Genomic DNA, 27,459 nt, shown 5'->3' on the forward strand with positions numbered 1-27,459 from the left:
TTTATATTTAAAGGGATTCCATCCGGTTTTTGTACTTAAATTGCTATTGTGAGAGGACCTATTTCTTCCGCATCTCATCCAATGCCTCTTTTGCTAGTACCAAAACGTCATTTTAAACTGGTAATGGAGGCTTGAGACGTTGATAGCATTCTAATGCAGTTATTAATGAAGTTATTAGAAAGAGAGCGACAGAGACACACACAGAGAGAGAGATTGTGTGAATTAGGCTAACATACCTCTGTGCGTCTCTAAACACTCTTCTACTGCAGCGTCTCTAAACAGCGCTGTTATTACATCGCTAGTGAGAAATGTCATGTGTAGCCTTTAAGTTGCTACACTGTATAGGCTAAATGATAAAATCGTCAGGCCTTTTTGTGCAAACTGCGTGACCGTTATTATAGCTTTACTATATGTGAAGTGATATGGAACTTTAATGCGGTCAAGAGAGCTGCCTGGAACTACGTTCGCCGTGCGTTTCCCTGAAAATAATTGCACACCTCAGAACGTTCGTCAGCCAATCAGATTCAAGCATTCAACGGCCCCGTAGTATAAATGTGTTTATAGCACTCAATAATGGCCAATCCATCCTATTTTGGGTAAAAGTAGAAAAAAAAGAAAAAAAAATGTAAATGAAAAAAGTGTTACAAGCTCTTGGAGCATAAAGAGGATCTGTAAAGTTGCAAAGACTAAAGCCTCAAACCCAAAGAGATATTTTTTTATAAAATTAAGAGTCAACCACGCCTACCTTAAACAGCTCGTTCTAACACACCCCCACATGTCTATGTCACGATGTGGGAAGATTTGCATGACGCCGCCCAAATGTTCTACTTTTATTCTCACTGTTGTCGCCGCCATGTTGTGGAGACGCTGTGTGTTTTGTTGTGAAAGCGAAACTACTTTGTGTGGTCTTCCAAAAGAGGACACAACTAGAAATCTTATTTATTTGGTTAAGTAGTATTTACAACACTGTTCTAGAACAGTCCAACCCAAATATTCAGATGTGTGCAGCATATTTTACAGAGGACGAGGACTGTTTCCTGAGAGAGTAGCCTATAATTCCGGTGTCTGTTTCTTTAAAGTGGGGCAATTCCAACTTTACAAGGACAGTCTGGAGCTTCTGACTCACAGTCTGTAAGTACGTTTTCATATTGAAAAAAATTGCCACTGATGATTCAAATGCGAGTTTTGAGCTGTGTAGAGTAGTGCTTGTTGTTTCTCCGATCACAAATGCAGACATGGTTTTATGTTTGCGCAGCACACGTAAAAAAAGCCAGTATAAGTCATTATAATCAGTAATTATGTCCCCACTGGATGCATCAAATGCTTTGTTTATAATGGGTTTTATTGTTTTTGTCTCGTCGTGCTGGGAGACGGCATCACAGTATGGTAAGGGGCTTAACATTTCTGTCACATGCTTGAGGTATACGGCCAATCACAATGCACTGGATAGCTGGCCAATCAGCATACACCTTGCTTTTCAGAACAAAGAGCTTTGTAAAAATCGACATGTTTCAGAAAGGTGGGGCATAGAGGAGAAACAATAATGTACATTATGTGGAAAATAATGTTTTTTTTTTTTTTATTAAACCGCATAAACTCATTGCATTACACCAAGTACACAAAATAATGTTCTTTTTAGCAACATCATATGACCCCTTTAATGAGAAGTTATTCATCAGATACAATATGGTTTAATTTGAAAAGCATTAAGTTCTGACTTTTTTATAAGGATCAAAATTGTCCCAGGAATGTAACAGGCTTTGGCAGTTTTTGAATCCATTACGATGGCTATCTTTTTGTGTTATCCTTTCAATAACACAACAAACACATAGCCAAACTGACAGCAGTGTAAAGGACAGTTAATAAACCATCTGATCATAGGGATGTGGATGTAAGAAACCAATTTAAATTAAATTAAACTGAAATTGTAATGAAATTTAATATGGATTTCATTGGATTCTTGGATTTCTGAAATGTATGCATTTTATCTCACAGTATAATCCTCTATTTGACACATGTAAAAGAGGCTTTGAATGATGTGTGCAGCTCCAGTTTAAAGGCCTCTGGCTTGAGATTAGCCTAGATTAAGTGCAGATTAATGCGTGGGAACAGGCAATTATCAGCATTGTGCCAAAACTCCCTCCATTTAGATGATTCATTTATTCCAGTCAGGAAGCAAAATCCCTACAGCACTTCAACATACAGTAGAAAAAAAGTGATATATATTTTTCATGGCCTGACCTTGTTTCAGATAAGAATTTGCCTTATTTTCCTGGCCAGAACAGACAACATTAAACCCTTGCTTACATAAACTAATGTTACATTTAATTTTCAATCAATCATTAATGTCAAAGTTAAACAATGTTAAAACTGATTTTATATTAACTGAGAAGAAACATACAGGCCAGTAATTTTGAGGTATACTACATTGCGCTTTCCATTTCAGAATGACGTCATATCTGAACGCAATGTTGCAGTGGCTTGTGGAAGACTACTGCCATCCTGAAATTATATGCTAAATTTTCAGCATAATTACTCTAGTCTTCAGTGTCACATGATCTTTTGGAACTGGATCTTTCGGAAATTACCAAATCAGTATATTTTTGTATCTGGTGCTCAGACAGCATTTATTATGATCAATGTTGAAAACAGTTGTGCTGCCTAATTTTTTTTTTTTTTTTTTTTTTTTTTTTTTTTTTGGAAACTGTAATAACATCATACATTTATTTTTCAGGATTTTTTTTTTTTGATGAATATGAAGTTTACACAGAACAAAGGAACAGCATTTATTTGAAATATTTTGTAACATTTTAACTGTCAGTTTTTCTTTTGTTTTTTGTTTTTTTGATTTTTTTTAATGAATTTTTTGTCGTCTTTGATAAGTTTTAATATATAAATTTATATTGTCTTTTTTTAATCTGTTAATACAAATAAAATTAATTATGATAAATTTTCTAGACAAAAAAAGCAATAATGCTACATTCTGTAAAGTTTAACATTTTGTAAAATTATATTTATGATGTTTTTATTATATTATAATATTATTTTTTTTATTATTAATACGACTTCTACTATATGCAAAATCATATGGAACCATTTCTAATTTTCTGAGCTGAAATTACTTTGAAGTAACACTTGGAGTGGACAAAAATAAAATAAAATCAATCAATTTAAATGAGGCACTCAAAAATGGTTAATATTTTATGTGTTTAAGGTGAAAAGGCAAGAAAAACTTGACGAATTAGCTTGGCAAAGATTTGGAATCTGAGTGGAAGGTTGGTCTGCATTGATTTTTCTATAACTCTGAGCTGCAGCCCAGTCAGCCGTGCTTCTAAGGAGACTCAGTAGAGGTGAATGCTGGAGCAGAGCCAGTCTGACCCAGTTCCCTGGAAACTACACTGCCATGATGATGAGAGCTTCTGATTAGTAGAGGTGAAGCTCTGGGCCGTGGCCAGCCTGGGGAAGAAAGGTATGATGGACCAGTCCACCCACATTACACTGTACTAGTGCCTGCTGAAAGCCTTTGAGCACACAATTCAGCAGGGTCAATCCGTTTTTTTTTTCTTCTTTTTTTTTGTGTGTTTTTGGTATATATATATTATATATATATCTATATATATATATAGATGATATATATATATATATTATAGATGTGTGTTTTTGGTATATATATACCAGGGGACAGTTTTTATGCTCTTGGACACAATTGTACTCAAAAGCAGAGCCAAACATGTTTCCCAGGGGACAGTTTTTGTTTTATTGATCCCATGCAACAGTTCAGTCACCCAGAGACTATATATTTTTGTTTTTGGCAAGAGAGAAAGTTAAGTTTAGATTAGTAAATATTTTTTCTTTAATCTCATTCTTTTTTTTAGTGAATTAATTAGTGAAGCGTAGCCTCCCATCCAATAAATCGCAATAAGCATTAATCGCAAAAGGTTTCATGTTTCAATATACAGGTGCATCTCAATAAATGAGAATGTTGTGTATTTCAGTAATTCAACTCAAATTGTGAAACTCATGTATTAAATTAATTCAGTGCACACAGACTGAAGTAGTTTAAGTCTTTGGTTCTTTTAATTGTGATGATTTTGGCTCACATTTAACAAAAACCCACCAAAAAAAAAAAAAAACATCTCAACAAATTAGAATATGGTGACATGCCAATCAGCTAATCACACTCAAAAACACCTGCAAAGGTTTCCTGAGCATTGAAATGGTCTCTCAGTTGGTTCACTAGGCTACACAATCATGGGGAAGACTGATGATCTGACAGTTGTCCAGAAGACAATCATTGACACCCTTCATAATGATGGTGGTAAGCAAAAATTATTTGTTGTTGTTAAGTTTTTTTGTTAGTGGGGTTGGAACGAAACATTTAGTTATATTGCTGTGATTGTGGTGGTTGTAGAAAGAACCAGACACAAATACGTGTTTATCCCCAATTAAATATTTTTAATTTCCAAAAGCCGAAGCCACTAAACAGTGTGTGAGCTATCTACAATGCATATATTAGAAAACAAGAAAAAAAAAAAAAAAAAGATACATTAAGTTAAGGGGAAACAGGGAACGAGGAGGGCGGTGGGTGGTTCAACAAAATGAATAAAAAAAATGACTAATGTAGTTCCTAAACTGAGTTCTTAAAACCCTTGTTGATTAAAATGTTGATTAAAATGATGTATTACTGTATTCCATGATTTGTTGTTGTTGTTCTTTTTTTTGTTTTGTGATTGAATCAAATGTTTTATCAGCTGTTTTCATATCTGTTTCCTAAAGACATTTTTACAGTAAAACTCAATATGAAATGCAAAATAACTATTTTATTAAAAAAAAAAAAAAAAAAATTCCAATGGAAGTCACTTGCAGACCAAAACTGCCTGTAACTAACCAAAAAAAAAAAAAAAAAAACATGTAAAATGTTCTTGTGGCAGATGTGACAATAATGTAACATTTATTACTGTTTGAAATGACTATTGTTGCATACTATTTTCAATAATACACTACTGTTTGTTCAAATATTTTAAAATAATTACTATTTATTAATTATTAGTTATTAATACTTGCTGACTTATGGATGTATAAAATTGATCAAAAGTGACAGTAAAGACATTAATAATATTACAAAAGATTATTTTTCAAATAAATGCAGTTCCTTTAAACTTTCTATTTACCAAAGTAGCCTGAAAAAAAAATCACAGTTTTCTCATTAATAATAATAAATGTTTCACTATATTAGAATGATTTCTGAAGGATCATGTGACACTGAAAATTCAGGTTTGCCATCATGGGAATAAATTAATAATATATATATATATATATATATATATATTAGATTAAAATATCATTGCATAATATTGCTGTATTACTGTACTTTCATAATAAATTCAGAGACTTGAACTTGAACACTAGTGCAGTATTTAGTGTACAGTATGCAGTGAGAAGTACATGAGTATTCTAGTATATCTTTTGTGTTTTTGAACAGCTAATAGATCAGGTACAGAAGCTGAACGCTGATGTTTGTCAGTAAACAGTAATTAGCATTGCACATAGCCTGTGACCAGATTTGAAATGCTGAGCGGGATGTTGCATGTGATTTTACATGATGAGCAATTTGAGCTTCTAGAGGGGCTGATAATCAAACCTGCTCAGGAGAATCATGCATAATTCAATACAGGGAATAATACATTCAATATTGCTTGCTAACACTGATGGTTAGGAGGGATCTGAGGAAGGAAACACTGTACCAGCAAAGTGTGTTTTTGATCAATGACTTGAACAATGAATATGCCTGAGAACTCCACCTCCTACACAATATCTGGTAATAACACAGCTAATTACACCGCTCTGTAAAATACTTGATTCTGACTGGTCAGTTGCAACATTCCAAGGTATGTTATTGTAAATGGCTGCCCACTGTTCTGGGTGTGTGTTCACGGTGTGTGTGTGTTCACTGCTGTGTGTGCACTTTGGATGGGTTAAATGCAGAGCATGAATTCTGAGTATGGGTCACCATACTTGGCTGTATGTCACGTCACTTTGTCACTCAAACAAGAATTCAGAAGCAGGTTTTTTGTTTTGCTATTTTATTTTATTTTATGAAAATATAAGTTGATATGAAGTTGCTAAACAGGTAAGTTTACCACAGACCTTAAAATGGATATTTCCCCCCAAAATGAAAATTTTTACATCATTTATTCATCTTCAAGTTGTTTCAAACCTGTATGAGTTTCCCACAAAAAAAGATATTTTGAAGAATGTTATACTATGGAATGCTAAATTATGGACGTCAATGGCTACCAGCAAGTCTTATCTTAACTATCTCTAAATATCTTCTTTGGTAGAACTATCCCTTTAATATTCTACAGTGGACAAAAATATAAAAATTCTGAAAACTATAAAAAAAAAAAAATCTAAAAATAAAACCACAAATTTTAAACATAATTGAAAATGTAAAAGCAAAATAAGTCAGAAAGCAATACAACAAAGTTATATTTTGTAAAAGGAATAATTACTGCTGATTGATCAATATTTTATTTTATTTATTTTGTACCAAATTCAAATCCACTCTATAGGTTTCCTCTCACAACCAGAAAAGCTCAATGTTTTACGGCAATGTTTTACCATATTTCGGATAGTTTCTGTGAAATTGTATAAAAACACAGATCCTCCATAGTGGATTATTAAAGTATGCAATTTCTTTTCAGCATTTATGCGAAAGCGTCTGCCAAGAACATTAATGTTGAATCAAACTATTAGATGCTGGTAAAGGATCTTTTAGCTTCATTCTGTGGCACTAGAGGTCAAACCAACAGGAAATTAGACAAATGCAGTACTGAGTAACATTAGCGTTCACTGAGATGAGACATATCCTGTCTGAGCATTATGGCAGTGAATTCAAGTTATGCGGCCTTCAGCAGGGGATAATTAGAGGTGTATTACACTGCACAGACCTGGCAAGGCAAGGCAGGAAATCAATTATCATCAGGGCCCAAGGTGAAATATAATTTCGAGCCAGGGCTACGGTTGTCCTGACTCAATACTGTGGCATTGGCACAGATGTACTAATCAAGAGTCTGAGCAGTAAGAGATTGTCTGGACTCTCAGTTTATAGCTTGATGAAAATAGTATCATGATTACCTCAATAGGAGGAAAGAATGGCTCAGTGATGCCAAGATTTGTGCCATTGATGAGGACGGCTGAATAAAACGCTGATTGATAAAAATAATTTGGAAAACATACAACCATACCAACCATCCAAAATAACTGCTTGTAGAAGATGCATTACGATTAGACTTTGTGTTTCGCCAAGCCTTTTAAAAACCATGAATTATCATCCCCCGAGAGTGAAAAATACTTAGGGGGTATTTCATTTGCTCTTAATAGGGCAATTAACATTGCGATTTATATCTTGTGAGATTGCATGAGATTTTAATGTTTCAGATGGCCTGACAAAATAACAGAAAGGATCTGGAACATTAGTCTGGGTTTTAATTCGTTATAAAGCAAATATATATTAAACAAAATCCGTGGCACCTTTTCAAGTTAATTATAAAGGCAAACCTTTTTTTAAATGACCTTTCTCTAAAAACACATTGATGCGTTTTCAGCTAATTTGCCTTAAATCCTCAGAGTGTGTCAGCAGAAGTCATCTGCAGGTTAATTACAATTAATGCAGACCAGCAATAAGGAAATATTTGTCCTTTAAAAAGACCAGATCATAATCAGAAATGAACTAGACAAATTAATTAAAACACAGACAGATAGGAAACATTAAATTACGTAAACTAAAGATAACCCAAGAAAATGCATGCTAGAAAAGCATTATTACTGGATATTTAAATAAAATAAACTATTGTTATGTAACTTCTGGAAAGGCCATTTAAATAAAGACTTGACTGTAAAGTATTATTTAAACAAATATACTATTATATGTATTATTTAAATAAAGGATTCTATGCCTTTTTCACATTTTCTACAATTATTTAGATTTTTTGTAATATAAAAATATAATAGTTATTATATTATACTTTATTACATACAAATGTATATATATAAAATTTTATGGTAACATTTTATAGATAAGGTTGTAGTTAACAAACAAAAATCCATATATTTGTAACAGTTTTAAAAATTGTTTGTTAGTTAATAAAAATACAGCTGTTCATTGTTTTAATTGTAATAATTTTAATAATGTATTAGCAAATGAAAAAATAATAAATGCTTTAGATGTGTTTTTTTATTGTAAGATCATGTTAACGAATGTTAATAAGGTGGAACCTTATTGTAAAGCGTTACCACATTTTAGAGAGTTATAGAGAGAGAGAGAGAGAGAGAGAGAGAGATAGTGTTAGAGAGAGAGAGAGAGAGAGAGACTTTGAACAATATTTACATTATTTAATTTAGTTTTTTTTTTTTTTTTTTTAGATATATTTTTTATATATTATTATTATTATTATTATTATTATTATTATTATGTGTGAGTAGCTCAAAATGATCATATTTTAGCACCTTCAAAACTATTCTTTATTTTAACTGGCAGAATTAAAAAATAGAGAGAGATTGGGGGTAAATTGAGGGAGAGTGAGATGCCGTGAAGACAGACAGTGATGAGATAATATTACAAAGAGGAAGGGAAGGGGAAGCTAGAGAAAGAGTCAATTTTCACAGCGTCTTAAAAGTAGGGCAGCGGGATTCACAGCGGGGGTCTGTGAGGATGTCTGATTGGATGAGGTAAAACAACCGTGTTTAATAAGCAGAGCTCAAGCACCTCCCACCAGAAATGCTGAAACATTCCATGATCATGACACATGGATGAGCTCTGCCACTAACATCAGTAACCAAGAGTCTATAGACAATTTATCAAGGAAACCATGGCATAGGATGTCAAGGACATGCTCTGCTACTCCTTAAGAATAATAGCATTTAGCAACTTAGCATTCAGTTTAAGCTTAATATACTGTAGCAAATAGTTTCTAGACACCTAAGCCACTTTTAAAAATAATAAAGTATTAATTTAAATGCATATGCAAACAAATAATATTATTATTTTTTTCCCTTAGAACTAACTTTTGAGCCATTTTACTACTTTTCATGTAGATTACCACATTAACAAAGAATTTCTGAAATGTACATTATTCTGAAGAGTATCTATAATTTTACTGATAACACATTAGTTTAAGGACTAATTCTCACTATTAACTTGTTGTTTATTAATCTGCATATTACTAGCATATTGGCTGTTTATGAGTACTTATAAAGCACATATTAATGTCTTATTCTTAAGGATGCAACGATTCACTTAATTCTCGATGCAATACGATTCATGATACTGGTTACATGATACAATTTACTTGCCCATTTCTTTGTGAAATTAATATGTGTAGAATAACATAACTTAATTGAAATTTTAAAACAAACCCCCAAATCAAATAAATAAATAACACAAACAAAAGTAATCTCTTCATATAAACAAACTAAGGCTTTTCCGTTTAAAATGAGAGGCAACCACTATATTTAATCACAATAACAAACAAAGATGATGCATACATGCAGCATGAGCAGTTTTTTTTTAAATTAATTATTTTTAATTCATTTTTAAAATTAGATTATATAATTTCAAAAATTGAAGTAAAAACAGAATGGTTTAGTTTATATAATTTAGTTTTGTATAACTATACTACGTTAAACATCTGAACGAAACAAAAACAGCAGATGGACTGAATGAAAATGCAAATTCACTCTCTTATAGCAGGTGGTGTTATGGAACAGCAGTGATACAGCGTTTCCTTGGTTACACAACTTTAATATTCATTACACAGAGGCAAGTATTTGAAACGATAGTCTGTGAGCAAATTCAATTCTTCTTTAAGGAGAATAATTTATTCTCTGAATTTCGGCATGCAAGTCAGGAAGGACATTCAACAGGAACTGGATTAACACAAATGACAGATGATTGCTTAGCAGAGATTGATAACAACAATTTAGTAATATTGTTAGATTTTAGTTCAGCTTTTGATGTACTGAATTATAAATTATTGCTGGAACAATTGAAATGTTATAAATGTACTTCTTATACAGTACACTGGTTTAAAAGTTATCCATCTAATAGGAATGTGTATTGTATAATGGAAGTTATTTGGAAGTGAAAGAGTTGCAATGTGGCGTGCCTCAAGGAAGCTGTTTAGGACCATTTTATTTTCTACTTTTACCAATGATCTTCCTCTATAGTGTGCAAGGACATTTATGTACGGAGATGATACAACATTGTGTTTACCAGCAACAGCAAATTGAACAATTGTCTACTGATCTGTATGAGGAATTGCAATTAGTTAAAGTGGGTATGGATTTATAAGTTGGCTCTAAATCTGACAAAAACCGAAAGCATTGTGTTTGGATCAAATTTTTAATTTAAATCCAAACCACAGTTAAATATGTCTGTAAAGCAGGGTTCAATAATAGGTGGCCCGCGAGAGAAAAATGTTTGGCCTGCGCTAATTTCAAATAAAGTGGCATGAAAATTCAAATGCAGCATCAGAAAGCGACATTACCTTACATCATGCTACACCGGAGATAATAGAACTTATTATAATTAGTGATGCTGTCTACACTGGATGCGGCGTGACAAATCCCCGACAGAAAACTGAAAAAAACAGAAAACTCGTTCTATTTATGACGTGCTAACACAAAGTTCAAATGATTTGTTGCATCCAGTGTACATATACGATATATGATATATATATATATGTCAGTGGCCCTTTGCTTGGTATCGTTGGCAGAATTCAGCCCCCGGCGAAAACTAATTGAGGAAGCCTGCTGTAAAGCGTTTGCTTATTGAACAGGTAAAGGGAACCAGACTTTTTGGAGTACTAGATAGCAGGTTGAAGTGGTCAAAACAGATCTATCAGTTATTAATAGATGTGAAAATTTTTACACAATATTGCTTTTCTCAAATTGTGCAAACAATGGTTCTTACTTATTTAGACTACTGTCTAGTGGTGTGGTTGAGTTGAGTGCAAGTAAAGATTTGTAAAAATTACAGTTAGTCCAAAATAGAGCTGCACGACTCACTCTAAACTGTAATAGAAGGGCTAATATTATAAAACTTTAGGTTGGCCACTAGTGAATGATAGGACAGTTATTTCTCTGATTTGTGTTAGAAGTATTTCAGTATCTAAACTTCCTAATGTCCTGTAAACTAATAAATAAACAGCACACATTTGTGGATCAGAATGCTTAAAAGTTCACCCAAAAATGAAAATCACCCATGATTTACTCATCCTCAAACCATCCTATGTGTATATGACTTTCTTCTTTCAGACCAATACAACGCACAACAGACAGGTTTTTTGCCTGGTTACAATGCTCAAACTCTGCAAAACTCATTGTAAATTTAATAATTACACACCGGAGCAGACATAAAACAAATGCTCTAATCAACACTTAATTGTAATTATTTAGTACTAAAATTGTCCAATCAGTGTAATTGTCCAGTACTGGAGATTTTAAATAAAAGACAGAATATACACATAACAAGACAACAGTGTGCTCAGGACTAGGTCTTTCTTTCCACTTTGTGCCTTTTTGAGTCACGACTAAAGCAGGTCCACAGCATCAGGGTGAAAGTCAGTTCAAACTATCACCTCAGCCTTGAACAAAACTCCCTGCGGAGAATCAAACACACAGTCTGGGAAAGAGAGCAGACTTACCTGCTGCACAGTCTGCTTCATCTTCACCGTTTTCACAGTCTCGTTCGCCATCACACCGCCAGGACAGCGACACACACTTCCCTCCACAGTCAAACTTCTCTGGAGGACACGTCTGGTTGACTGCTGTGGAACAGAAACAAATGTTTGAACATGTCAGCCTTAAACATGTGGCAAGTAAACTGACCGGCATCGACTCATTTTGTTGATCTCCCTGTGTTCCTCAGATCAGTGCTGTCTGTCACAGTGAGAAATGAGAGATCGCAAATATGATAAAAACACACAGGAAACCTCTAAACCGAATTTCCTCAGATTGTTTGTGTGTGTGTCGTTGAGATATGTGATATGGCAAATATTTCAAATATATGGCTAGGGCTTACAGTGCAGCTTGCTTCAGAACTGTGAAATCAACATCTAAGTTGCGTGGTCTGCCTAATTGAATTAAAAAATGAGCAACTATAATCAAGTTTAACTAAGTGTCATGTTAGCAGTTTGCATTGTATGCAGGAGCGATTATATTAGCAGCAGCATTTAGCATCCGTGTTATACAGCTGGAGCAAAATGCAGTTTAGAGCATATTAGGGATTACTAATATGCTAATACTGCATATTAGAAATGCTAAATTATATGCTAATATTGATTTCTCCTCTCTAAACTTTCTCAAGTGCATTCTGTCATCACTGCTGCTGCGTGATTGTGACACATCACAACACTACGGTGACCCGAGGAAAAGCGGGGATTAAAGTCCATGCGTGATTGTTAAAAGTGGTTCCATAAATGACAAATTAAGTTCACACAATCTCTCTATTTGTGCATGCTTATTCTTAAGCAGCCCTTAATGTCGATCATGGATCAAGTCAATGCACCATCGCAAACAGCAAATATATCTGTGCTGTTTAATGCATTTGAGATGTTGCTAAAAAGTTTGTCTGGGCGCTAAAAAGAATGTCTGCGCGTGCACGCAGCGTGATCTGTGTGAGTGACTAAATGTGCGTCTGAGATACAGTGAAGACAGTGCATTAGTTTAGAACTCTTCTAATTTTTATATTTTAAACGTAGAGGGTGTGTTGATTTGTGCAATGATAACCTACCAGCAATGTTATGATGATTTTAATATACTAGAATGAGTACAAGCATTCAGATAATGCATTTCATAATTTTGGACTGCAGTTATATCTGATCAAATGCGCATTATTATTCTTTAGCTTGGGTTAAATTAATTAATTTTACTTGGTTGGAACAGCAGCTACACTAATTATGTCTCTATTTGTTTCTCTAGCTCCAGTCTGGATCCAGAACACCTGAGAAGAGATGATGCCAACCCCTCAGAGGACCTCAGATGATGCTAACCCTGAAAAAACATACAGAAGTACCACATTTTGCTATAAGTTTAATTGCATCATATAATAATTGCTGTAAATAGTGCTTATCATCTGTTTGATTACGTCTTTAATTGATTTTTCTGTACATTTCTGCCATATGCACATAAACTGACAGTCACCACTGATAAGCTACTACTAAATATTGTAGAAACTTAATTTTCTGTAAAGTTGCTTTGCAACGATTTGTACCGTAAAAAGCGCTTTACAAATAAACTTGAATTGAATTGAATCACAAAAAAACAACAAAAAACTGTTAAATCATAGCTAAAAAAAAATCCTCAGTTGATGGGATACTGTACCCAAAAACCTGTATCCAAACCTGCAAGGCACAATAACAGAGGGTGAGTAAATAATGACATTATTATAATGTTTGCGTGAACTCTCTTTAAGTGAGAGTAAACAGGGTCAGGTGGTTGATAAGAGGGTCTGTGGCCCCTATTTTACCAGATCTGTCCCCCTCTCTCCTTCACAGTCACATCGAGTCTGCTCAATTTGGCAGGCTGTCTGTTGATATTAGATCACAGTTTGAGAGGTATCAGAAATGCAGGTTTAAATAAATCATCTCTGGCTGCAGAGGCCTGGAGAGCCGCCACAGTCAATGAGTCTGCCGGGGCCATTCGACTGGCCTTACATCATGAAAGAATTCAAAACGGCTCAACAAGTTATACAAATTAGCCTAGCCATATTATGTTTGGAATCGGGGTGTATGGGAAGGTGTGTTTAGGGTTGCTGTTTTTATGATCGTGCTCTTGAGCGAATTTATTATTCATCACTGGATTGGTTTCATCATTTAAATGAGTGATACATGTGATTTCTACATTAATGCAGCCTCTGTCAAACCTTCAGTATCATTCATACTGTCATTTATTTTCCTGACTTTATTATTTTACTGAATTCAAGCCGACCTGGCTATGAAATATTGAAAACCAACAGTGTCATTCAATAACACTTCATGCCACTCCATGCTTTTTTGGGGGGGGGATCTGCATTGCAGTAATGTGGTGTTTGAGTGTGCAGGTTGGAGGGTGTGTGTAAGTATAAAGGCACCAACCCAGACATAGCAGATGCTTACACAACTAGAGGAAGTGAATTAGTGAATGTATTATGGACTAGTCATTGTATAAATGCACAAAGAAAGAGCAAAAGATCAGTGAAACATTTATGATTTTTTCTTAAATCATTTGAATGCTTTAAGCATAGACTAATTGTGAAAACATCAACAGGAAACATTTAATCTGGAGCTCTGTTCCAACAACTACTGAGCTGTCTCGCTGTCTATAGCCTATGTAGGCAGCTGATAGCATCTATCTGACATGGAACCTCAGAAGTGACAGATTTAGAATGTTCTTCATAGCATGTGTCCCAATCAAAAACATGAGACTTAGTTCACAACTGATATCCTTTTCACATTTCTGGGTTTCTCAAGCAGAATTTGTCATAGTTGGGTAAACTTTTGGCTAAACCATTTGCTAAAATAGCAAAAGAAAAACTCAAAATAGGAAAAAGAAAAAACAGAGAGATTGATAATGGCAGTCAGAAGACAGGACAATGTCAAATTTATCATCACTCCCATTGCCACTGTGTTAGAAACACTCTGACAGCAGCACTGACTATTTTTTGTGATTTGATGCAAAGGTAACATAATGCAAAGTATATTGTTGAAATGTGTCATCACAGACTGTGAAAATGTTCCATTTTTGAACGGTAAAATGTTGCTGAGCTAATGACACAAATACAAGCATAAAAAATATGCAGCACATGAACGTTTGGTGAAAGTAATTAGATGGAACTATTTTTAATCAATTCTTTTCAGTATCATTGTTAACTAAATGTATGATTACAAAATGATAATATATATATATATATATATATATTACTTTATAGTTTGTGTCCAGTATCTCTATTAGTTCTGATAATGTATTCTAAATGTTATTACATTGCATTGCATCTGTTATCTGTATACACAGGGTGCGATTTGCCGGGGGGGATCCCCCTCCCCCCCCCCCCCCTCTGGTCTATGCATCCCTGCCTCTGCTGAATAACTTTTATCCCCGGTAGGGAAAAAAACATCATGCAAACCCGCTCTGACATCCCGATCTGAATCAAATGATTCGCGATACACGCTTTGAAGTCCCGATCTGAATCAAATGATTCGCGATACGCGATCCGATTGAAGCGCTTCGAAACAGTGAATCATTTTGCGACGCAATGGTTTAACTGATTCGGAGTTTCAAAAAGCTCATTACAATTAATAGGCCTAACGTAGGCTTACAATGTTTTTATTAAACTGAGATCACACTAAATACAATTTCCGTCGTATTAAAAACATTTCATAAAAACTTTCGAAAGCACCCCCCCCCTCTGTTTTTTTCACAAATTGCACCCTGATTACATTGCATTGCATCTGTTATTATAGAGCTTTTTCTACTTGACGTAACCCATAAACTTTAGCTTTGTTGGTAGAAATTAATATATTTAGGTTTGGTTCAGCGATATGAAATAATTTTTTTGGCTTGAATAAAGCTTGAGTGATGTTTCCATTTTTAGGTTACCATTTTTTCAGTGTTGTTCTGATCTTCATATAGTGTGTGTGTTTGTGTGTATACACTAATGTGTATGTATGTATGTATGTATGTATGTATGTATGTATGTATGTATGTATGTATGTATGTATATATATATATATGTGTATATATATGTATATATATATATATATATATATATATATATACATACACATTAGTAAATGATGGCATCTTTTTTTTTGGGGGGGGGGGGTCAATTATCCCTTTGACTGAATTATTTTTTAATGTAATTAAACATTTTCAGAGCATTAGTACAGCTTGAATCTTAGCTCTATTGTTAAGATTGTTATTGAGGCACGCATGAAGAAATAAAGAGAAGAAATAAAGTCACATGAGGGTGAGTAAATGATAACAGATTATTAATTTTTGCTATGTCCTAAAGCAGATTAATAGTGTAAAATACTGTCAAGATGAGGTTGAGATGACTGTGGAAAAGTGGGAAAAAGAGAGAGAAGGAGAGTGAGTGAGAAAGCATGCGAGGAACAAATGATAACAAGGTCAGAAGAGCTTTCTCTGCTCCCATGTGACTTTGCACTTGTGCTGTAAATGCAGTGAGGTAAAAGAGAACGGTGTTATGAAAAGGTCACAGTGAACTCAGAGGAGACATCTGGCTTTGCTGATGACTATTTGATGAAGAGCTTCTTAACTCCACTTCACTGAAATCAGCAGAGTCAAATATCGCTGTTAATCTCTAGACACATTAAACTGACCAACACTTCTTGAAGCCAATTCTGTTGTTGGGGAGCTGCCATATGGAAATAGAGCACAGGAATATCATGTGCTGGAACATTAATGCAGTCACCTTTAACTTAAAGCTGCAGTGTGTCATTTCTAAGCCAGAAGTCACACCAGAGAGAATAACAACAAACTATATATTGGCTCGATCAATGACATGAGAATAAGGCAAGAATATGTGTTTTTGGAACATTAACAACAAAACACCTTTAACCCGCTGGTGCACTTTGTCATTTTAGACAAAAAAATTTATGTTTTGATTTTCTTGAATTTTATTTTCCTTCATCAGAATGGTATGAAACTTTGTCAATGTTATGACACTTGCTATGTGAACACCAAAAATAATCATGGCCATAATAAAAAAAGGTTAAATGGGCCAGTCAAAAATGACCACAATAGAAATTAATAGAAAATGGATTTCATCTAATAGAAATGTTTGGTACTGTGCCCAAACAAAATCTTACCGAAACTCATTTTTTTGACAACAACCTCAAATGTAGAAAACAAAGATTTTTACTAAACAAGATGTTTTGTTTTTTTGTTGTGATTTTTGTGAAGTAGATGTAATGTAGAATGTTTTGGAATGTTTTGTTTCATGTACTACGCTAAAAATAGTGTTATTATGCAGGTTTTCATGGACGTAAAACGTAAACTTCTATAACTTTCATTTTATTTTTTTAACATAAGGAAACATAAGGAAATTTCATATTCAGAACTCTGCTCAAAATGGGTGGGAGGGTGGAAGGCGGTCAGAATTGGTATCCTTAGTAAATATGATCCAAAAAGTCTGTGAAAATAAATCTGCTTTGTTGATACTATTGATCTTTTATTTTTAAAATGTACAAAAATCTAAACTTTCATTGAAGAATAAGAATTTAAAATGGGGGGACATCTCATTATGAATTGATAATTTGTTTTTGGATCATTGTCCTGTTGTAAGATTGGTCCATTATAAGATTTCTAGCATGGACAGTCTGTTTTACATTTTTTATTTGTCGTTATTTGATACAATCAATGATTGCCTTGTATCTGAACAAGATGTCCAGGACCTCCAGCAGAAAAATACACCCACAACATTAAATATACAACAGTATATTTCATTGTACACATGGGGTACATTTTTACTCCTGTGTGCACCAAACCCATCTTTAGTGTTTGCTGCTAAAAGGATTTTAGTTTAGATTTTTTAGTTTTATCTGACAATAGAAGCCAGTCCTGTTTGAAGTTCCAGTAGTGTCTGGCAAATGAATATGCTGGAGTTTGTTTTTGAATCCGAGCATTTTCTTTTCTTGATTTTCTTCTTGAAACTGTCCTAAACAACATGTGGTGATGAAGGTGCTGTGTGGCATTTTTTTTTTTAGTCTTTCTGGCCCCTAGACTCAACTAATCTCTGCATTTCCCCAGCTGTGATCCTTGGAGAGTCTTTGGCCACTCAAACACTTCTCCTCTATGTGTATTAGGACGATATAGACACACGTCCTCTTCCAGGCAAATTTGCAACATATTTAGTTGATTGGAACTTCTTAATTATTGCCCTGATGGTGGAAATGGGGATTTTCAATGCTCTAGCTCTTTTCATAAGGCACTTTCTAAGTTGTGAAGCTCAATTATCTGTTGCTGCACATCAGAACTATATTCTTTGGTTTTACTCCTTGTGATGGATGATTAAGGCAATTTGGCCTTTGTTTTCCCTCATATTTATATTCCTGTGAAACAGGAAGCAATGGCTGGATAGTTTCATGTTCATAATCAGCCTGGTGTGCTAAAAATTGTAAATATGAATGGGATTATACTTTAGAGATATCTTACTCATAAGAATTTCTAAGGATACCAATAATTGTGTAATTATGTAATATGTATTAGAGAAAATTATTTATTTTACAGTGTTACATCCCCACCCCCCCTTAATGTTTTACTTCAATTAAAGCTTAGATTTTTTTTGTTATTATGTTTTAACATAAGATCAAATGGATAATCAATGCAGATGTATTTTCTTTTTTGATCATATACTTATCTCTGCATATGAAGAGCACCAGAGGGATAAAAACTAAAGAAAAAAAAATAAATATATATATATATATATATATATATATATATATATATATATCTAGTATATATATATATTACGAAAAAAAATATTTTTTATATATATATATATTGTGTCATCATCATGTCATTCCAAACCTGTATGCCATCCAAACATGGATGACTTTGCATCACAGGAATAAATTACATTTTAAAATATATTAAAATAGAAAACAGTTATTTTAAGTTGTAATAATATTTCACAATATTGCTGTTTTTATTGTATTTTTAAATCAAATAAATGGGCAAAATAAACAAGGGTTTGTAAATGCTGACATCTCTCACTTTTGTCAATTCAATTTTAACTTTATTAAACATTTACAGAGCAATAGTACAGCTTGAATCATGTTAGAGTACCTGCATTTTTAACTATATATTGTTAGTGGTCATATATATATATTTCTGTTTCTTTAATTTGACCCATATCAAGAAATGACCTTGTTTATTCCTCTGCTTAAATACATTATTTAAGCAGTGTTTTAGTTCAGCTAGTATTATAGTTCATATAGACAGATCGGTAAACTAGTAATAATCCTTTGATTATAGCTGGGTAATGTTACAGCCAGACAGACGATATATTTAAGGAAAAGACTTCATGTAGTCAAGCAGTGATTTACTAAACATATTGGACAGCATATGGCAGTCAATTAGATAAAGTGGGGCAGCAAAACCCTATTTGTGCTGTATTTTGACCTTAGAGATCACAAACATTCTTAGCTTTCAGTCGATAATGCTTTCCCTATGAAAGGGGGTTTGACTGTTTTTCCTTTTAAAATCCATTAAATCAGCTTTTATAATTCCTGTGTGTTTCCTTGCAATATGAAATTGTGCTGAACATGGAAACATCATTTATTAAATAAGACATCCAGAACAGTGCTCCTGCAGTAGTGTTTCACCAGTGTGAGAGCACAAGGTTACTACAGCATGAAAACTGTGTGTGACAGACCGAAAAGCCATGTGTGTGTGTGTGTGTGTGTGTCTTTTACAGGAATGTGCTGCACCTTTGGGTTTATGAGGATGTGTGTGAAGCTCAGCTTATATAGTAATTTATATCAATTATTATTGGTTATTAATAATGGTATGTTGATAACAATTTTTGTTTCTTAATAGTTTTGTGGAAACCATGATATGATAATTTTTCAGGATCCTTTAATGAAAGTTAAGTTCAAAACTGCATTAATCTGAAAAAAAAAAAAATGAATGTTATTTATGTATTTATTTAATGTTTTTTTTGGTTTAATTAATGATTGATTGATGAAAGTATTTGTTTGTTTGTTTGTTTGTTTGTTTGTTTTTTATTATTATTTAAACTTATCCCAGTATCCCAATTTCTACAAAAATATGAAGCAGTGAAAACTGTTTTCAACATTGATGATAATAAGAAATGTTTCTTGAGCAGCAAATCACAATATTAGAATTATATCTGAAGGATCATGTGACACTGAAGACTAAAGTAATGATGCTGTGAACTCAGTTTTTTTAATCACAGGAATTAATTATATCAATTAAAGAGATTCTACACTTAAACATAATTCTGTTATACTGTATGTACTGTAATAAAGCAGCTAGTTTTAAAGTAAAAGTGACAGTGAAAGTTATATGTCATACAGCCAAGTATGGTGACCCATACTTAGAATTTAACATGATTTTGTTACATTTAACCCATCCAAAGTCCACACACAACACAGCAGTGAACAACACACACACACCACTGTGAACACACACCCGGAGCAGTGGACAGCCATTTTATGCTGTGGTGCCCGGGGAGCAGTTGGGGGTTCAGTGCCTTGCTCAAGGGCCACTCAGTCTTGGTAATTGCCGACCAGAGGACTCGAACCCACAACATTGTTTTGGCAGCTAGATAAATTTAAACACGAAATGTAGGCTAACCTGTGCAAACCTTAGGGTTGTATGTTGATAGGAGACAAACTCTCTAACCACTAGGCCACGACTTTAGTCTCAAATAAATTTCACGACTTCCCCAACTTCCCACGACGTTTGATAATATGTATATATATCAATGCACAGCAGTTTTGCCTTTACTGTAGACAGACAGATTGCAACAAGCATGATTAGGAGACAGTGAAAGTCTGAGGATGCTGAAAAGCTTAGGGCACAATCTCAGGACTGTCATCTTGTAATGGTTTTTTGACAAGACCTGAATGCTGAAGAAGGTTGTTTGAGGCAAAACGCCAAACAAAGCCGCTGAGATATTGCTGGATAAAGGAAATGCTTCATTGTTTATGGCAGCTAGACAAATTAAACAAGAATGAGGCTACCACTGTGTTTTGCTACAGACATAGAGCTTTTGGAGAAAATATGTCGACTCGAGAGGATCCAATCATTCAGTTGTAATGAGTTGTAATAGGACACTCAGTATTAACAAATTTCAGTCAACTAGAACATGGCATTATCGTCCTCGAATATATGTCCTATTTGACGACATATGATAGCATACCAAGACTGAAAGTCTGTGCTAAGAACTGTATTCCATTTGCTAGACAAAAGGGTCTATGCAAAAGGAGATGGAAAATTATATATATATACCCTCTATATATGTATATATATATCTCTATATATATATATATATATATATATAATTATAATTATGATATGAATAATTCAATTTTATTTCCAATACAAACAATTACAATTGAATTTAACATACTTTTTGGGGAATTTTGACTAAAATTATGTAAAACCTGTCAATAGGTTAACAGTAAGGCCTGGTCCTCTCTCGTCCCTGTCAATAGGTTAACAGTAAATTACTGGACTACTGTGCAGGGGATGTGTGTTAAAGTCATGTAATTGTAATCATTCTAATTCTTAATGAATATTTAATATTATAAGAAAGAATTCCAAGTCTTAAAAGTATACAGATTATTTTTTTTTATATCTTGTCCATCAGCTAATGGTTTTCCAGAAAGCATCAGTCTTACTGTGTGAATTCATTAGAGGACCTTCTGTTAAAATGGCCCTTGAGTATTTATTCCATTTAAATGCATCAGGAGACTCTTTTGTTGGACATTTCTGTTGAAGATGCTTCTTAAAAATTATAAAATCCTATTAGCATGCAAACTACTTTCTCAAAACAGCCTACGTAAAATGAGCAGCAGTCTACTGATGAAGGGAACAAACACAATGATATTCCCGTGCATTAGCGGAAATTAAATTACTTATTATTTCTGTCTACATTACTGGCATCCACAAAATGAACATGAAAGAACATGATGGTCTCTTTATGCTGAAGTTAATGCAGACATGGAGCGCCAAAAGCAGGAATACCGCTGGGACGGCTCATATCTGTACTGCAGTCAATCTAAGATGACGTTTCATTTTGTAAAGCTGCTCTCCTCACCTACAGATGCCATCGTACAGTAGTCATGGAAACACGGCCATGGTTTTATTGTGCAGTTCAGAAAATACACACATTGGCCACATTAAATCAATGTGATCCGTGTCTCTTTTTTCACTTGTCAAAACAGCCACAAGAGGTCTATTGGACAGACTAAACCTGTTTGAAATAATGTTATGTTTCAGTGAACTGATGTACCCATGTGCTCAGCTGAACACACTGAAACAACTTTTCTAGCACTATGGCGGCTAAAGAAAGCAACAGTAATAAGGTAAAAAGCATAATTCAAAGCATGACGTACAACCATTGTAACACATGGCCTTGTATGATGTATTGCTTTTATAAAACAGCACTTAAATAAAACTGATAAAAGACATCAACTTATTATTATTATTATTATTATTATTATTATTATTATTAAATATACTGGAATATTAACAACAATAATATTATTTAAAAAAAATAGCTAGGTGTAGATAGACAGTAAGGCACCACATCCAATAAAAAGTGTGACTTATTATCAATAATAATAATAATATACATCATTGCATTAGAAATATATAATATTGCACAATAACTATTATCCAATAAATAGTTATATGTATTATTATTAGTAGTATTGCTAATAAAAAAAAAAGTAATTTTATTGGGCATGGTGTCTTGTCTTATTAAACAACAAAATACTGCAGAATCTTAAATATTATGTCATAACTTTCTTGTACATTTTTAATCCTAATACTTTTGTCTTTTTCCAGGTTTAAATTAGATTTTGTGTCACAGATGTTCAGCATGAAGACTCTAGTTCCTCTGCCTGGTTCATTAATTCATTAGACTGTTTACAGCTGCCAAGCCATGCAGCAACTTGGCATATTAATACATAATTCAGATGATGTGTGGTCACAGGTGTACGTTTACAATGGCTTTGAGCTGATCTAATCAGAATTTAGAGTTGGAACTATTGTGTTTATAATAAGCTTATGCTTCATATGCTTCAGATTAGAAATGCTAGATTCTTTCTTACATATTTACATGCTCAAAAGAAAGTATGGACAAACATATCAAATAATGGTATGATCCACAGGACAACAACATAAAGTCAATCTGATCTTTTTTCTGTTTTACAGTAATGAAGATTCATGTTAGGGTAGAATTGAGCTGTGGACTCATTCATCTTTAATGAAATTTAGCATACACAGCCCATTCTTTTAATATCTCTTATGTTTTCCCACTGAATATCATCACTGAACAGATATTTTCTCAACTGGTTGGGGATGGCGACTGAATCATTCATGAGAAAAGTGCACATGCAATGGCAGAAGGTGAAAATGTAATTAAATACTAGATGAGCTGAACCGATGAACTTCCCCTGAATAAAATAACACTCCTATAACTTGTTCCAAGGGCACGAAAACCATTGGAAATAATGAATTCTATGTTGCTTCTACTGTAAGTTCACACTCTGATTTTCAGCCTTGAATACGGTCACAAAGCCATGAGTTCATTCAGTGTAAATGACTTGATGCTACCTACATGAACACTACAAGATCACATTTGATTTTCATTCAGAGAAGAAACAACACTTACTAGATAAATCAGACCAAATATCAGACAAACACAATCAAGCTGTTGCACAACAAACACACTGGGTGGCCAATCAGTGACTGAGAGGCCGACTCCACATCAGGTGTGGTTTACAGCAGCGTGCTTAATGTTAGTAGCCCAAAGGAATCTTCTGGGTTCAATACAAGTTTAACCCCTTGGATTACCAAAGAAAAAAAAAAGAGATTTTACATGTGCCACATGTGACAGTAATGCATTATAGATGGTTCTATTCTAGAGGCTTGTTTTGTTGGTATAAATTACTATAGGTTGGTTGAGTGATGTTAAATAATATTTTAACCATTTAATTTAGATATTTCCATTTTAGGTTGCCACTATTTTCGTTGTATAAAGCAGCTCCACAGAAGACAATAGAGTCATTATTCAGCTCTAATTAGTTCAGTGTTGATTCGGTTCAGTTGCAATGCGTTGTAGAGGCTTAACCAACTGAAATGTGAAGCTTGTATTTATATTAAAGCACTTATATTAAATCTTCTGTTCAAAAATATGTAATTGGAGCTGTTAGAAGTTGTGTACATGATTCTTTTAATGCTGCGACTATTGCTCTGCAGATTAACTTCCATCAGTGCCATACTATAAACATGATTGTGCTTGATTTTGCAAACAATTGTGGTTGTTTTTGCAAAAATGAGTATTTCTCAACCCAGGGCCTCGACAAACTTCCAGATTTCCAATCTTAAAATTATTAAATACTAGAACAGCCTTAAAATATTATCTCAGACAAAGGTGGACCTTGAAATCCAAAAGGTTGAGAGCCACTGCTTTAGATAGATAAACTTAAGTGATAAGACTTTTATGATGTGACTTACTGCAGGTGGCATCAGCCTCATCTGATCCGTCTGGACACTCGGGTTCTCCGTCACATCGCCAACGCCCGGGAACACACTGACCGTTCGCACACAAAAACTCTGAGGGAGCGCATGTGTTCTTCACTGGAGAAAGAAAAGAGAGAGTTAAAGGTTTTTACACTCTCTAAGCAACAAGCATTCATATAGTGGCATGCAGAAGTCTGAGACCACATTGAAATGATCTGGTATTTAAAAACTAAAAATTAATTAAAAAAAAAAATAATAATAATAATTCTATGATGTAAACTGAAGAAAGAACACTTAAAGTCCCCATGAAATCAAAATGGAAGTTTTTGTTTTTTAGCACAATAAACTAACACATTTATAGCACGTCAATTAACGCGATTATGACGTCATCGCAGATCACATTTAATTTATCCCCACCAAGTGTGCCGCACAAGTCCTGAAAAGTGAAGCCAAATCAGTCGAATCAGTCTGCGGATGTCGCTGTATGCATAAATAATGCCCAGGTAAAATTATTACTCACAAAATCATTACTCACAAGGCTGATATGGATGGCCATTGGCTTGCAGTAGTCTTACACTTAGACAAAATCATTTTCATTCATGTATATAATGTCCGCACCCAGAACAAGGATCTTTTGGAGACCGTAATGTCATAGATGACCTCAAAGCTAGATATACTACAATTACACAATATGTGTTAATTGGCGGTGATTATAACCTGATTATAACCGGATGAATATATAGATAGACATCCTTCTAAATTTAGGATTTCTCATATGAACAATATTATTCAAGACTTCTGTTTATCAAATTCCTTAACTGCTATGAGAAGAAAATTTAACGCCACTGCCAGACACTTTTCATGGTTTGAACCAATTGCTTCTTCAAAATTGAGAATCAATTATTGACTTGGATCTGATATACTTTCAAGTTATGCAAGTAAGTATTTCAGGTGCCCCCTTAACAGATTATTGTGTGATCAATTTAATTTTAGAACAAAATAAGAATCTTCTAAGGATATTGGAAATTTCATGCAGATTTACTAAATCATAATCAGTGTTTGAATTGAGGGGAGGCTGGGGGGGTCATGGACCTCTCATAAGCATTAAGGGACCCCCATAAAGCCCCAAAAAATTTACTTGGAGGTCCCCTGGTTTTTCAAAAAAAACTATAATACTTGAAACATGGAACTAATGAAAATGAAAATTAAATGAAAACTGTTGATTGCTTTAATAAATTTAAATCAGTTCATGTCACATCACAATTAGTTTTTACGCGCTTTTACAGCATTGCACATTATAACCAATCACACATGATTCTGTTGAGTTTAGGAACACAATGGCCAATCAGAGGCGTCCACATTAGTCATCGCTGAAACCTCAGAGTTTTTGCATGCTAAATACGTGCTAAATGAATCGCAAATTTTCTCATCATATGCGACAAAGTGCAGTTGTATGAATTACGTAAGTAAGAGATTCATTTATGATACAGTGTATGGACAGCTTCATTGATTATAACAGGAATTTTGAGTGCTCTGGCTAGACTGAAGTCAATGATAATATTCTTTAATGCGAATGTTTTTTGATCAATTTCTCCATAATTTACTCGCTATTGAATAACTATGTAAATTAAAGCATCTGAATTTGTAACTTAGAATGTTTTTATTGAGTTGTGATCACTTTACAAATTCAGTCGTGTTAAAATATTTCCTGACATCATATTAGGTCCTTGTCTAAACAGGGGGGTTGATGATGTGTGTAGTTTATAGCCAACATTACATTAACATTAGGCTACTTTTAGCCGTTGGTTCACACTCTGCCTATAGGTAGATATTTAATTCTTCTTTGCATAATGATAGTTTGGTACACCAAATTAACTGATACTGAATAAGCTTTTGTCTTAGAACCGATGAACAGCCACAAGGTTCTTAGGTTTTCAAAGCGATAAAGAGGATAAGACAAAAAATATATATATATATATATATATGTACCAAATTTAATTTAAACAATGGATGCATGCATGAATTGTTCACAATAAGATAAATAACATGCATTTAGAAAACAGACAGGGTGAATTCTTATTTTATACCGATTTCGCTTGTGTAATACTGCTGCATTCACTGATCTGAGCAGACTGAGCTGTATGCAACAGAGCATGGACAACAGTCTGGAGCTGCAGATATTATATACAGAGGCTTGCGCTCCACCTGCCGAGTTCTCACAAACACTCACAGACCTTCAGTGGACGGCAATCACAACATCCTAACACAACTCCACAAGACCTGTCGACAAACCTGAAGGATCTGCTGCAGCAATATTGCATAATTTTCTTTCTCCACAGCTCTGTGAGGCTTCCTATTGTCCTTGGACTCTGGTAAATGCAATGTGTGGTGTGGGGCAGTAACCAACCAACAGGGACGTGTCTAATCAAATGGAATGCACCCGCAGCCCTCCCCGAATCCTCAAGCTGTGCATCTGACTCATCTGAGAATGTGTTTCTAACAGGAACATTACATCAGAGACTCTCTTTTTCCCCTCACAACAGGAAACACACATTTATTGAACAGATTGTAATCATGATAGACCCTTTGGCCCACTTTGGAAACACGCTGACCAACTCTTTTCACTTCACTCTTTTCTAATGCAAGTCTGTGTGTGTGGTTTTTTAAATGCAATTTTACACTAAATTTTAGTCTTTTTAGCCATGCTACTGCATAATTTAATTATTTATTTAAAGAAAAACATCATATAAAAATAGTTTACATTGTCTCTTTTTAGAAATGCTACTGCATGAAAAACATCAGATAAAATTCCAGGTCAAGTAAAAAATGATTTCTAATTTATTTTGACCACTTTATGAGCACATTTTGCAGAAAAAAATTACACTGTGCACAGAAAGACAGAGCTTAGCAAAAGGTCGATTAGGTCAGATGAATGTGTTTGCCCCCTTTTTCTATGACTACAGGTGCAGCTGTTAAATTTAAGAATATGTAATATGACCTCATTTTAAAAAGTACATTTTCAGTTTTTATGAAGAAAATGTGAGTGGTCAAATAACATCACCACACAACACACAAACAATGCTGCTACTGAATTAAATCAACATTGAACTTAATTGAGTTGAACAATAACATTATCGTATTTTATGAAGTGCTATAGAAATAAATGTGTTATGAATGTTT

At 34.0% G+C, this 27,459-nt stretch overlaps 1 protein-coding gene across 1 annotated transcript in view; it reads right to left on the minus strand.

The window, feature by feature from the left end:
- LOC109098856 (low-density lipoprotein receptor-related protein 8-like) overlaps positions 1 to 27,459 on the minus strand; it is a 95,209-nt gene that overhangs the window by 37,708 nt on the left and 30,042 nt on the right. The window contains exons 3-4 of the mRNA XM_042714169.1: positions 24,274 to 24,396; positions 11,706 to 11,828 (exon numbers count right to left, since the gene is read on the minus strand). Of these exons, the coding sequence (XP_042570103.1) occupies positions 11,706 to 11,828; positions 24,274 to 24,396 (246 nt within the window). The remainder of the gene's footprint in view (positions 1 to 11,705; positions 11,829 to 24,273; positions 24,397 to 27,459) is intronic.

Source organism: Cyprinus carpio, chromosome A2 (genome assembly GCF_018340385.1).
Source record: "Cyprinus carpio isolate SPL01 chromosome A2, ASM1834038v1, whole genome shotgun sequence".
Taxonomy (NCBI): domain Eukaryota; kingdom Metazoa; phylum Chordata; class Actinopteri; order Cypriniformes; family Cyprinidae; genus Cyprinus; species Cyprinus carpio.